The 13,847-nt window shown below is 37.7% G+C and overlaps 1 protein-coding gene across 1 annotated transcript; it reads left to right on the top strand.

Moving 5' to 3' along the window:
* The first annotated feature begins 1,769 nt into the window (after positions 1–1,769).
* Positions 1,770–2,414, top strand: LOC110689881. Its single transcript, XM_021866713.1, has 2 exons — positions 1,770–1,835; positions 2,022–2,414. Exons 1-2 carry the CDS (start codon positions 1,770–1,772, stop codon positions 2,412–2,414), a joined length of 459 nt encoding a protein of 152 aa, XP_021722405.1.
* The last annotated feature ends 11,433 nt before the right edge of the window (positions 2,415–13,847 follow it).

The raw sequence follows: 13,847 nt of genomic DNA, 5'->3' as shown, positions 1-13,847 counted from the left end.
ACGCGGCGCGTCAGAGGCCAGCATGGCGCGACAATCCTGTCGCGTCGCGTCAAAATCAGTTTTATTTTCATTTGAATTTTGATCTTTTCTAATCATCCAGATTCTCTTTTTTCCCTATAAATAGAGGTTGTTTTCCTTGTTTTCAAATCAGCAACAATTCATCAACAACCATCATAATCCTTAGCTCTAATCATCAATAATCCTTCATAATCTTTCTCGAAGTTCTTAAACACCCATGTTCTTAGCCTTAGCCTAAACACATCCTTGATACTCTCCTAAATCAGTCGCAATATCTCATTCACGAGATTCGAATACTACAAGCCATACTCAATGTTGCCCTTTCGACCTCGACGTGAAAGGTTGATAGTTCTGACGGTTTGATCCCAAATCTATAATTCAATTTGTATTTGATTTATTTACTTTATTGATTTAACTTTCTTGAATTTTACTAACATGTGTATTATTTTGATAGCAAGAAGGTTGAGGCATCAAAGTAAGTAATTCGATTACTTAATTATTCTTTTGATTTTGGAGTAGAAATCATGTTTACAATGTTATTTTACTTTAGTATCATGTTAGGATGTTATTATGATTTATAGTATCATGTTAGGAAAACGTTTTGATTTGATTATTAGTGACATGCTAGGATTTGTTATTAATCTGTTTAGTATCATGCCTAGGATCTTACTAATGATGTTTTGATGATATTCTTATAATAATGATTGTTTCATTAATTATGTGTTGCTTGATTATTCATGATTTATTGCTATTGCTTGATCACACCCCTTTTTGCAGGTTTAAAGGGAATTTGTACTTGAAATCACGTCTAATAAGATAATTAATAATTTGATTTAGGCTAACATGATTTTAATTCAAGTGATCACCAATATTAGATTTGATTGTGCATTAATAATCAATCAACGTAGATTAAACAGGTTTAGGATTAACTTGATGTATGTATGTTGATCGAAAAGCGCGCATGAATATCAAAAGAATTAAGTAGAGGCCTATTTAGGGCGGGTTTAACTTTTCTTAAGTCAAATTCGTACCATCATCCCACAACATCTAGTCATGGTTTCGGACCACTATGGAGTTAGCAATCTCTGTGATTGTGAATGAGGTGGCCTTCACACCTGTGAACGGTTTACAAGTTCCTAAAACTTGTTGGCGACTCTTTTATTATAACTTCTTTTCCTTGGAGCGCCGCTATGCTTAAAAAGAAACATGACCCACATGTGGGGCAAAAATTCCCTACACAAACCGATAACTATTTTCTTCGTTTCTGATCAATCACAATAGTTTTGTTGGTACCCATAAATTAATACTTCCTCCGTTCCACAAATATTGCAAAAATTATCAATTCAAGAAGTTTCATAAATATTGCAACATTTCTCCATTTGCACATGCTGTCTCTCTCCTCATCACATTGGTCTTTATCTTTATTCCTCTTTGATATATATTATATTTATAATAATATTTGTCGCGGATTAGGATAATATTTGTATATATTTTGTATCCTTATTGTACTAGGTTTCTGAACGTAACTAGGACTAGTCTTGTAAAACTCTATATAAATTGATCAAAGGTACACACTCCAAATTAAGGAGTTTTCCCAGAATCTAATATGGTATCACAGCTCTAGGTTCAGATCTCATTTTTTCCACAAAATTTGTTTTTTGTTTTGGACCTGTGAACGTTTAAGTTCTTCACCTAGCTTCCACTTTTCTTTTTTGTTCCTTTCTCTTCAATAACAGTACCGTCCCAACACCATGTCCAAGGATGATCAACCCAATGACTCTGTTCCTCTTCCACCTAAATTTCACCTTACTTTTTTCGTAAGCAACATCAAGAATTTTATTCCTTTAATTCTTAAAAGACCTTCAGCCAAATATTCAAATTGGGAGGAATTATTCGAGGTCCATGCTCATGCATATAATGTGCTCGACCATATCAGCTCCAAAACGTCTCGCCCACCCAGTGTTTCTGACTCCTTATGGCAGCGACTTGACACCATTGTCTAGCAATGGATCTACGGCACAATCTCGGCCGATCTTCTTGATACAGATCTTTCCAAAGGTGATACAGCTCAACAGGTGTGGGACAAAATCAAGGCGATATTACAAGACAATAAAGCGACTCGGGCTCTCTATCTTGAAAAGCAATTCACATATTACCATCTCTCATCTTTTTCGGATGTCTTATCGTACTGCAAACAATTGAAGTGTCTCAAAGATCAACTTGCTAGTGTTGATCACCCGGCTTCCGAAAATATGTTGGTGATGCGCCTCATTGCTGGACTCCGTAATACAGACTTTGACACTGTCACTACTATTCGTGCTCAAACTGAACCATTGTCTGGCTTTGAGACTGCGAGATCTTGCCTCCTTGAGGTGACGAGGTGCTTCAATGACTAATCACATCTGGCTCAGTCCTTCGTAGCCTAACAATCGGATTCAGCATCACCCAATTCCCAACAACCACCGGCTCGCGGCGGAAACCCAGGTGGCAGCAGCTCCGGCGGTCGCGGCTCAGGTCGCGGTTCAAGAAAAGTCATCAAGGGCGGCTTAGGCCATGGTCGTGGCAGGTCAGGGGCAGGGGCAGGGGACAAACTTCACCGAAGACAAACCAACCTGCTCCAAACACTAAACAAGGTGCGCCTAATTCTAATGGGGCTCCTTAATGGGCCGACCCACCCTAACAAGGACAATATTGCCCTTCTCCTTAGTTCTATCCTTAAAGATAGGTTGCCCCTCCTTTTCCTCACTCTCACTATGGTCAGCAGATCCCCATTGGTCAAGCCCAACAACAATCGACACCTTAGGCCCAACAACAGGCGTGCGTGGCTGCCCCTAATGGTTATGGTCCGCTTATGACTCTGACGGATCTCGGGAATGCCTTCTTAACCATGGCCTTGGCAACCCCCAATGATGGATGGTATATGGACTCGGGTGCATCTTCCCACATGAGAAATAACTCGGGTAATCTCTTGCCCTTCTTTAATCTAAGCACTAATGTAAGGAATATTTCAAACATCAACTTTGAGCCCCATTGTGATCATGCATTTAAGTATGATGACGTCCAAAGGGAAGGAAGCTAGAGATAAAAGAGTCGCCAACAAGTTTCAGGAACTTGTAAACCGTTCACGAGTGTGATGGTTACACCTCATTCACAGTCACAGAGATCGCTAACTCCATAGTGGTCCGGAACCATGACTGGATATTCGCGGATGATGGTACGAATCCAACCTAAAAGAGATTGAATCTGCCCTAAATCGGCTTCTACTTAATTCTTATGATATTCATGTGCGCTTTTCGATCAACATACATACAACAAGTTAGTCCTAAACCTGTTTAATCTATATTGGTTGATTATTAATGCACAAATAAATCTATTATTGGCGATCACTTGAATTAAAATCATATTAACCTAAATCAAATTATTAATTCTCTTATTAGGCGTGATTTCAAGTACAAATTCCCTTTAAACCCGCAAAAAGGCGTGATCAAGCAATAGCAATAAATCATAGAATAATCAAGCAATGTAAAATTAACACAACAATCATCATCATAATCAAAATCATCAATAAGATATCATTAAAACATGATTAGCAAGATCCTAGGCATGATACTAAACGGATTAATAACAAACCCTAGCATGTCACTAATAAAAATCATAATCAAAGCATTAACCTAAACATGATACTAGAAATATCGTATTAGAAATATTAGTTAACACCCTAAACATGATACTAGGAATCAAAATCAATATCCTAACATGATGTAAGGAATTAAAATAATATCCTAAGCATAATTTCTATTTCAAAAGCGAGGAATAAGGATAGTAGACCTACTCACTTTGATGTCTCGTATCTCTTTATATCAAGACAATACACACATTAGTAACTTCAAGAAAGATTAAATCAAATAAATAAATCAAATATGAATTGAAATATAGATTTGGGGCCAAACCCTCAGAATTATCAACCTTTCACGTCGAGGTCGAAGGCAACTTCGAGAAGGGCTTGGAGTATTCAAGACTCATGAAGGAGGTATGGTGTTGGGATGTGTTTGGGCTAGGCTAGAAAGAAAGAGAGAGAAAATAAGCTTTAGCTTAAAAAGAGGGATTAGATGATGATTGTTGGTGATCAAGCTTATTGATGATTGAAAACGGGGTGATACGACCTCTATTTATAAGAAAAAAAGAAGGTCGAAGGATTAAAAAACATCCGAATTCTAATCGAATAAAACTCCTTCGATGGACAGCAGTTTTTGCGGTTTTTATCATTTCTTTTGATCCAAAAATTAGAATAAGATAAATAATATGTTGTTGGAAAGCTCTAGAATTCTACTTTCCAATCCAATTGAAATAAGATTAATATCTTTTGTAAAATAAAAGATATGGTCGAAATCGTGGAACGGTGTCAATTTTTTATAGAGTTTGGTATTTCGTTCATATCTTTTTCGTTATAGCTCGGAATTGGGATTATGGTATATGATTGGAAAGATAATTTCAAGGGCTATCCAACCGTTTATATTTTGATAAAAATTATGATGCACAAAAATCATATCTGAACATCTTTGAATTTGAATAGAATAAGGACTTTCAAAAAGAGGAGTTTTATTCAATTTCAAACTCTTTGATCTTTATCTTTCAAAAAGGATAGATTAGAACCTTCTACAGGATTCTAGAAGCTAATGAATCCTAATTGGTTTAGGAATGGGATTAAGGTTAATGGACCCTCTACATGATCATTGGGTCGTAGGTAAGGTGGACCTAGGTTCGGTTTGTGCTTTATTTAGTATTTTGGCCATAACTTCTTCGTTTTATGTCGGATTTGGGCTTATAATATATAGTTGGAAAGCTCTTTTCAAACCCCATCCAACTACACAATAATTGGACCAGGATTATGGACCAAAATAGACTGGTTTGGACGTTTTTATAAAGAGGACACGAAATGAATGATTTGCAAAGACACAAAATGAATGATTTTGGGTTTTAAAGCACAAAACAAATGATTTTGGATTAAAAATTTAAGGAAAGGTTAGAAATATGGTCAAGTCTAAAGGGAAATTCACGAGACTCTTCAACTCTTTACCTAACTCGATAATCAAAGACGTGAAAGGTACTCATCACTGGGCTTGGTTTTTGGGGAGACACAATCAGGTGTCTACAACTAATAATAATTATATTTTAGTTGGCAATGGTCATCGTATTCCAATTACCAGTTATGTTCACTCAACTTTTTCCCCAACCAACTTAGCCCTTCGAGATGTCCTCTTAGCACCTCAAATTATTAAGAACCTTATTTTTGTACGAAAATTTAATTCTGATAATTCGCACGGGGAAAATAATAACGAGATGAAATAGTTTGGGGGATTCATATCCCATCACCGCCACACATCCATCTACATGATTAGCCACTTCCCTCACGACCGTCTCTCCTTCCACTTGGCACAATCGTCTAGGGCACCCTGGGACTCCCTCTCTTAGGAGTAGAAATTTCATTCATTGTAATAAGGAGCATGACTCCACCTTTTTGCAATTCTTGTCAACTTGGGAAACATACTAGACTTCCTTTCTTTACTTCAAATAATAATACGAATTGTGCTTTTGACATTATTCATGCGGAGCTATGGACGTCTCCTACTCGTAGTGTAAATGGTCATAAATACTATTTAATTCTTCTTGATGACTTTACTCACTATGTGTGGACCGTTCCTCTTGTTTATAAATCTCAAGCTAATCAAACTTTCTTAGACTTTCAGCAATATATTCAAACCTTATTTGAACGACTCGTTAAGTCTTTTCAAAGTGACCATGGGCGGGAATTTGACAATGACCCTTTCAAACTCTTTTGTGTCAAAAATGGTATGGTATTTAGATTCTCTTGTCCTCATACCTCATCCCAAAATGGTAAAGCTGAGAGGATGATTTGTACCGTAAACAATGTCAAACGTACTCTCTTATTTCATGCTTCCCTTCCTCCGTCATATTGGGTTTATGCTCTTGAAACCGCAACTTATCTCATAAATATTTTGCCCGCAAAAACCCTCAATAGCATAACACCGGCCTATGCCCTCTTTGGGGTAATCCCTGCATATGACCATCTTAGGACCTTCGGTTGTCTATGTTTCCCAAACTTATCCGCTACTACTCCGCATAAGCTTGCCCCTCGATCTTCTCCTTGTGTGTTTAGGTTATCCTCCGAATCACCGTGGTTATAGGTGTCTGATTTATCCACAAACAAAGTCATCCTATGTCGTCACGTAACATTTGACGAAACCACCTTTCCTTATCGAAACTTGGGTCAATACCGCTTACGGGATTATGAGTTTCTAGGTGAGAGCAACAACTCACCTATCCTCACACATACCCTCATACGTCACACCCAATCAAACACACAAAATCATCACTCCACTCCTAGCCTAGTGCCCACTAGTATTTCATCGGCTCAACCAGTGGGCTGCCCCAACATTCCTTCAAGCCTAGCAACCACTGGGAGCTCTCCTCCAGCCTCGCCCAGCTCGCTAAACCCATCACACACGGACCAGCAGACCAGCCCGCCACATACCATGTCTGGGCAAACCTGTCCGCAACATGGTTGTGGCGTCCCTAGCTCCCTTACAGCAAGCTTGCGACCTATACTGCCAGCCTATACTCCGCCACCTCTTTGAGGTGTGCAACCCCTACAGCCCACTCAGCCACCTCCTCCCTCGCCACCTGTCACCGTAATCAACGGGGTATCTATAAGCCAAACCCGAAGTACTCTTCACACCTTTTGATTCACACCTCGGGTCCAATTCCTCATAAATCACCTCTTCCAAAGTCTGATCGAGTCCCTAGGTGTCGTGGGTCTAGAAACCTAGTCAAATTATACCCTAACCTTTACACTAAAGAGTAGTATAGCGGAGTAGGGATCGTATCCACAAGGAAGTAGGTGAAAAGAATCGGCTAAAGTCTAATTTGCTAATCGAGGGTCTATTTTTTTGGTTTTTGTGTATAAGAGACAACTACAACCTATAAACTAGCAAATAGAACGCTAAAGAAGAAGATAAAACAAGAAGTGAAGGCACTAGGGAAAGGGGATCAAGGGAATTAACGAGACAAGCACAAACATAACAATAAACATGGGCATTCTCAATAAATCAGAGGAGGTATTGCCTAACCATCTAGGTCTCTCCCAGGCACAATACACAATCAAGCACCCAATCCCGGCCAAGGGCTCGTGATTAACTCAAGGAGGCTCACATCTACCTAATTAGTTCTTTTCCAATCAACTAAAAAGAGTAGCAATTAGATCATGCATTCAATTAGCCGAAAAGAAAGCAAGCACTAAGCACACCTCAATGAGCACACCTAATTTACCAAGAAATACCTAATTCATCATTACATAAGCACTAATCAATCGCAAACAAACAACCATGAATAATCTAATTGATCAAATTAATAGAATGGAGAAATTGTCCAACAACCTAGGTCACTCCCGCACACTCAAGGTAATCAAACTCTCAACCCCGCCTATAAGGTCGTGGTCAACTAAGCGATGAAAGTCTTCTACTATGCTAGCTCACTTCCACACACTCAAGGTAATCAAACTCTCAACCCCGCCTATAAGCTCGTGGTCAACTAAGCGATGAAAGTCTTCTACTAGGCAAGCTCACTTCCGCACAACTAGCATAATAGCAATCAAATCACGAAATCAATTAGCTAGAAAGAAATCAAGCATTAAACATATCATCCTTAGTTCAATCTATCAACAATCTCAATTAAATCATCAATAATTGTTCATTTTGCATCATTAATCACCCATCATCCCTAACCCTTGCTAATAATCTACTCAAGCATGCATAATGAAATTAACAAAATAAACACAAGAATAAAGAGAATAAACTAAATAACAAAATAATAACAATAAACCAAGACTAATCTAAGAAAATGAAGCAAAAATAAGTAATAGAAATAAAGCAATAAGAACAAACAATAAATAAAGCAATAAATGAGAGGATAGAGGGTAAGAAATGCTCAATGTTGGATGAATCTTCCTTCAAATTGGTTATGTCACTAACAATTATCTTCCAAAAGTTTCAATCTTTCCTTGATTTTTCCCACTTTATCTCTCTAAAAATAATAAGAACCCTAAAACTAATCTAACCCTAAACTAAGAGAGAGAAAATAAAAGAGAGAGGTCTTATCTAATTTTAATAGGGTAAAAATGTTGTTGAGAGTATTAACCCCAAAGGGGTATTTATATACAAGGTTAACAAATTAAACATAAAGAAAAGAAAGGAATAGAAAATTAAAGAATAAAATGAAAAAGGAAAAATAAAAGAAAATGAAAACAAAAACCCACGAATCTGAAATCCCCAAAAGCCCACAATCTTCTTCTTTTCTTTCTTTGGCTGCTCCCATTTCGGTCATTCACCGTCGCAACATATCAAACGGCTCAAACTTCACCTCCAGCCGACCTCAAATCGTAGCCATTGATTGAAGATTGCTTAAGCAATCACGAGCAGGTCACGTGAATTTTAATGAAAAATCGGAACGGCCGCACAAAAAATCGGAGCGACGGCTCTGAGCTTTCTGCCTCAAATCAACGAATTGGATTTGTGTGGAGCTGCCGCTCAGTCTGTAAATCGATTTTAGCTAATTTGCTGGCTGAATTGGAGTGGTTGCTGTTCGAATGGGAGGTGGTGGAGGCCAGCACTTCTGTCGGTGATGGCTGTGAGGCGGTTTCGCCGATTGACGGTGTAGCTGCGGTTGTTGTGCCGTTGTAGTGCCGGTGAGGGGTTGTGGACTGGTGCGAGGTGGAGGTTGTGAGCTGAAATTGGTGATGTTGATGCGATTGCTGCTGTTTGTAGGGGCCGTGGTGCGGTGGTTGTGAGGAGCAGGGGAGTTGCTTGTGCGGCGCTGCTGGTGGCTCTGTTTTACGGCTGCCGCGCTGTGAATGTGGGGCTTTGCTTGTATGGTGTGTTGGGTGATTGCGGTGGAGGTGAGAAGATGTTGGTGGCGGGCATTGCTGCTGTAATTGTTGGTGTTGTTGATATTGTTCTGTTGGCTGGGTGACGGTTTGAGCAAGTGGTAGCAGGGAGTGAAGGTGATGATGGATGTTGAGTGTGGGTGCTGCAGAAGATGGGGTGTAGGATAAGTGGCTGGGCAGCACAGTAGCAAGGATGAAATGCTGTGGTATGGGCTGCTTGCTAGGCTTGCTTGATTCGGACCTGAGATGCTGAAAATGACTTTATTGAAGCACGTTCCTCGACCCGAACACTCCTACAAACAAGCCCAAGACGAGGGAGAATTGAGAAATAAAATAATACAAAACAAAGTAAAATAAAATGCTTAACTAACATAAATAAGAAAAAGAGAGAAGTGAGAGATTATTAACTAAAAATACGAAATTAAACTAAAAACTATCAAAAACTACAAAAATACTCAAAATAAAGATTAAATAAGAAAATTTAAGCCTAAACTAGGGAGATGAATAGAACTAAACCCAAAAACGAGCTTAAAAATACCCTAAAAGTGACATAAAAGTTATTTATCAAAATCTTATAAGCAAGCTTTAAGTGACCATAATTGGAATATGGCGATGAATGATGAATATAGTGCTTTGATCAAAACAGGGACATGAGATTTGGTACCTAGGCCTAAGGGGGTGAATATTGTTAATTGTATGTGGCTATTCAAACATAAATACAAGTCTAATGGTGACCTTGAAAGACAAAACTCATCTTGTGTGTGATGGCAGATCGCAGGAAGTAGGTGTGGATTGTGATGAGACTTTTAGTCCGGTGGTCAAACCGGCGACTATTCGCAAAGTTCTTAGCCTTGCTATGGCTAAATAGTGATCGATACATCAACTAGATGTACAAAAGCTTTCTTACATGGTGATTTGCAGGACACCATTTATATGCATCAACCCCCGAGTTTTGTAGACCGACAAACGCCACACTATGTATACCGCCTTCGAAAAGCTCTCTATGGCCTTAAACAAGCTCCACGAGCTTGGTATTAGCGTTTTGCTAATTTCTTACAAAAAATGGGCTTTGTTATTGCTAAGAGCAACAACTCTCTTTTCACTTTCCCGCAGGGTGATGATATGGCATATTTGCTTCTTTATGTTGATGACATTATTTTGGCCACTTCTAGTGACAGGTTGCGAACAAGAATTATTTCACAGTTACATACTGAATTTCCTATGTCAGATTTGGGGCCGTTGAGCTATTTCTAGGGAATTGCGGTGACCCGCACTCCTTACTTACTTCTTTCGCATAGACTTATGCTCAGAAGATCTTAGAGCGTGCAGGTATGAGTTCTTGTAAACCTGCCGCTACCCTAGTTGACAGTAAGTCTAAACTTAGTGCAGATGCAGGACCGCCTTTTTGAGATCCCACTTTATACTGCAGTCTAGCTGGTGCTCTACAATACCTTACTTTTACTAGGCCAGATATCGCCTATGCAGTGCAACAGGTGAGTCTTTCCATGCATGATCCCCGGGAATGTCATTATGATACTTTTAAGTCCATTATGCGCTATGTTTAGGGTACCATTGATCATGGCTTACATTTATATCCGTCTACTTCTACTCGTTTGATTACTTACACTGACGCTAACTAGGGAGGTTGTCCCAACACCCGTCGTTCCACATCGGGTTATTGCTGCTTTCTTGGGGACAACCTTATTTCTTGGTCATCTAAGCGTCAACCTACATTATCTAAATCGAGTGCAGAAGCAGAATATTGAGGCGTCGCAAACATTGTCTTTGAGGCATGTTGGCTTCGTAATCTTTTATTGGAGCTACATTGTCCTATTCGTCAGGCTACTGTTTATTGTGATAATGTCAATGCTATCTACCTTTTTAGCAACCCGGTACAACACCAACACACCAAACATTTGGAGATGGATATTCATTTTGTTCAAGAAAAGGTTGCAATGGGTCATGTTCGGGTTCTACATGTTCCTTCCAAATATCAGTTTGCGGACATTTTCACAAAAGGCCTTACACGAGACTTATTTTTGGAGTTTAGATCCAGTCTTAGCGTACGACCTCCTATGACTGTGTGGGTGTGATAGATATTATATTTATGATACTATTTGTCGCAGATTAGGATAGTATTTGTATATATTTTGTATCCTTATCGTACTAGGTTTTCGAACGTGATTATGACCAGTCTTGTAAAACTCTATATGTATTAATCAATGGTACACACTCCAGATTAAGGAGCTTTCCCGAAATCTAAAACTCTTTATCTCTCCTCTTTTCTTAAAATTCGTGCCTCATCCCCATTTTGCAATAGTTGGGGATCAGAGGAAGTATATAATCTAGTAAAAAGCATAATAAGTTGATATAATGAACATATATATAACTTAGACTAATTAAAAAAACAATTAAGTATGTAAACATTTGTTTTCTATGTATTTAGTGAAAATTGTAGTTAAAGTAAGTATATGAATAGCGTGAAAATCAAATTGCTGCGATTAATCTAAAACGAATGTAGAAGTAAACTAAAATGAACCAAGTTGACAAGTTGGGTCAATCACATTTGGTAACATTGAATACTCTAGTCTCTAAATGTAACACCCCAATAATTCTCTCTTTAAAAACCTGTAAATACCTTTAACAATCTGCAAGAGAATTACTGACGTGCTACCGCCACGTGTTCAAACGTTAAGGCTAGTTTGGAATTTAGCAGCGGAAAAACTAACTCAGTTATCAATAAGTTTCAAAACCAAATATCAAAACCAAATTTAGTCTTACAAGTTAGAACCATTAAGGCCCTTATTCAAAACCCAATAAAAGTTGTAATTAAATCAAACCAGATTTAAATTAAATCTAAACTTATGAAATGTAATAAACTGTGGAAATATCCAACACTCCACTCAAAATCCCACCACCTTGATGCAAGTTCTGATTATGTATAAACCTGTGATTAATCTGCTCCCCAATATTACAAGTGTAAAAAATTGGATCATTACAGGGTCATTGAAAAGGCGAAGGCCATGACCAAGAAAAAGACATACAAAAGCACGCAATCAGCAACGCTGAGTACATACAAGCTACGAAATATAACAAAGAATCCCTAACATGTTACTAAAAATCAATCAGCACACACAATCTAATTATTGACTCAAACACACACGCCTCAACTGTTAACATTACTAAGACTTCACTAATTACTAACAATAATTCATTTCATTCAGTGGTTGGATTAAGAAATAGACCAGGTTGTCTCCCCATGCTCCAATTCGGAACATCAATAAAAGAAAAACCCTATGCCTCCTTTTGGAAACATTAATAAACATCCAATGGCAGATGGGCGTGACTCCGTGGCCATAGCTAGTATGAGATCTCATCTAACTCCTTATAGTTTAAAGAAAAACATTTTTAAACAAAAGACTCGTAGATCAGACGACCTATAGAAAGTACACGACTAATACCCCATGCACCCCAACCCTGTTTGTCATTACTCTAGATGTGCACAAATCTAGAGTTTTATTGCTCATCCATCTTGCACTTTACGTGATTTACCAGTTTAAACTTGGTGATGACTCAAATGCAAAACAATACAACCAATCATACATCCATCATTCAATCAATTCAAATTTCCAATTCAATTCTTGATTTATTAGTGACAAACAATATTTATTATTAAATCCTTTAACTACCTCAGTGTGTAAACACCTTAAGTGCATAAGGCACCTCAAATCCTCGACCTTGTCTTGTAAGACTTTAATTCTCCCTTTACCCATTCCAATTCATAAACATGAACGAGTAATAAGATAATTCATTCCACATATTTATGTACCTTTGCCTCTAAGCTAATCTTGCAAGTTAATGCATAAATAATACTTGCAAGATAAATTAATACGCATTTCTCCATACATGAAATAAAACCAATCATCACATTATTCACCAATCAAACTTACTACCATACAATTCCAACCAATCCACAAGTTTCCTAACATGATTCTAAGTCTTCCAAGTCCTTAAACATGCTTCTAGAGTCAAGGTTTTCATATCCTTGTACGTACCTTGAGTAAACGAGTTGGTTGGCCACTTTAGGAACTAGAAATCGCCTTCTACAAAGTCCTCTCCTAAACCAAACAATAATAATTCAATCAATACCCAAGCAATATAATTTACAGCAATACTAACTTACTTTAAAACCTTCAAAATTCAATTAAACAACACTTTAAAACCTTCCTTTTTACTAGAATTAAAAGCTTATATATTATTCTTAAAATTTCTTACATAAAAACATTAAAATACATACTTATTCATAAAATTACAGCAAGTTTAGAGCTTTATAAAAATCTCAAAATTTATTTTAAACATTAAACCTTCGTTAAAAATCAAAACTGCCCGAAAACCATATTTAGAGGCTGAATTTGGCCACGAGAGGGTGGTGCTCACTACCAAAGGTAGTGAATTTTGATGAAAACGTCGTTTACACACCAAAAACACTATTTTTTTGTAAAAATCGGAAGAGTTAGAATCTAAACGTGATTAAAAATAAATTAAGAACGGAGATCATAAGTTGATTACGGAAAACTGAATTTTTTTTTTATGCTTAATTAATCATTAGAAATTCAATAGGAACAAAAGCCCCAAATTAATTGATCATTAGAACCCTAAAATCCCAATTTAACTAAATTAAAACCCTAGGTTTAAAATTACAAAATCTGAAAATTAAAACAACAATTATAATATGAAATTATTAGTTTAAAACATCAAAAATGTTTCGGGGTTTTCTGATGTCTTGCGGGAGAGTTACAATTCCGAGACTGGAACCGGACGCCTGTACCTGCAAAACAAACGGATGCTCCGGATGATTGGAGATCCGCCT

The sequence above is a fragment of the Chenopodium quinoa genome, unplaced genomic scaffold (assembly GCF_001683475.1).
Source record: "Chenopodium quinoa cultivar QQ74 unplaced genomic scaffold, ASM168347v1, whole genome shotgun sequence".
Classification (NCBI taxonomy): domain Eukaryota; kingdom Viridiplantae; phylum Streptophyta; class Magnoliopsida; order Caryophyllales; family Amaranthaceae; genus Chenopodium; species Chenopodium quinoa.
Note: the sequence above shows the minus strand (reverse complement) of the source record. Positions and strands in the feature narration are given on the sequence as shown.

Excerpts from the sequence above, each read along its gene's own strand:
- LOC110689881 (XM_021866713.1), top strand. The coding sequence starts at position 1,770 with ATGTCCAAGGATGATCAACCCAATGACTCTGTTCCTCTTCCACCTAAA. Across the intron at positions 1,836-2,021 it reads AATTTCACCTTACTTTTTTC|CAATGGATCTACGGCACAAT; the intron begins GTAAGCAACATC and ends ACCATTGTCTAG.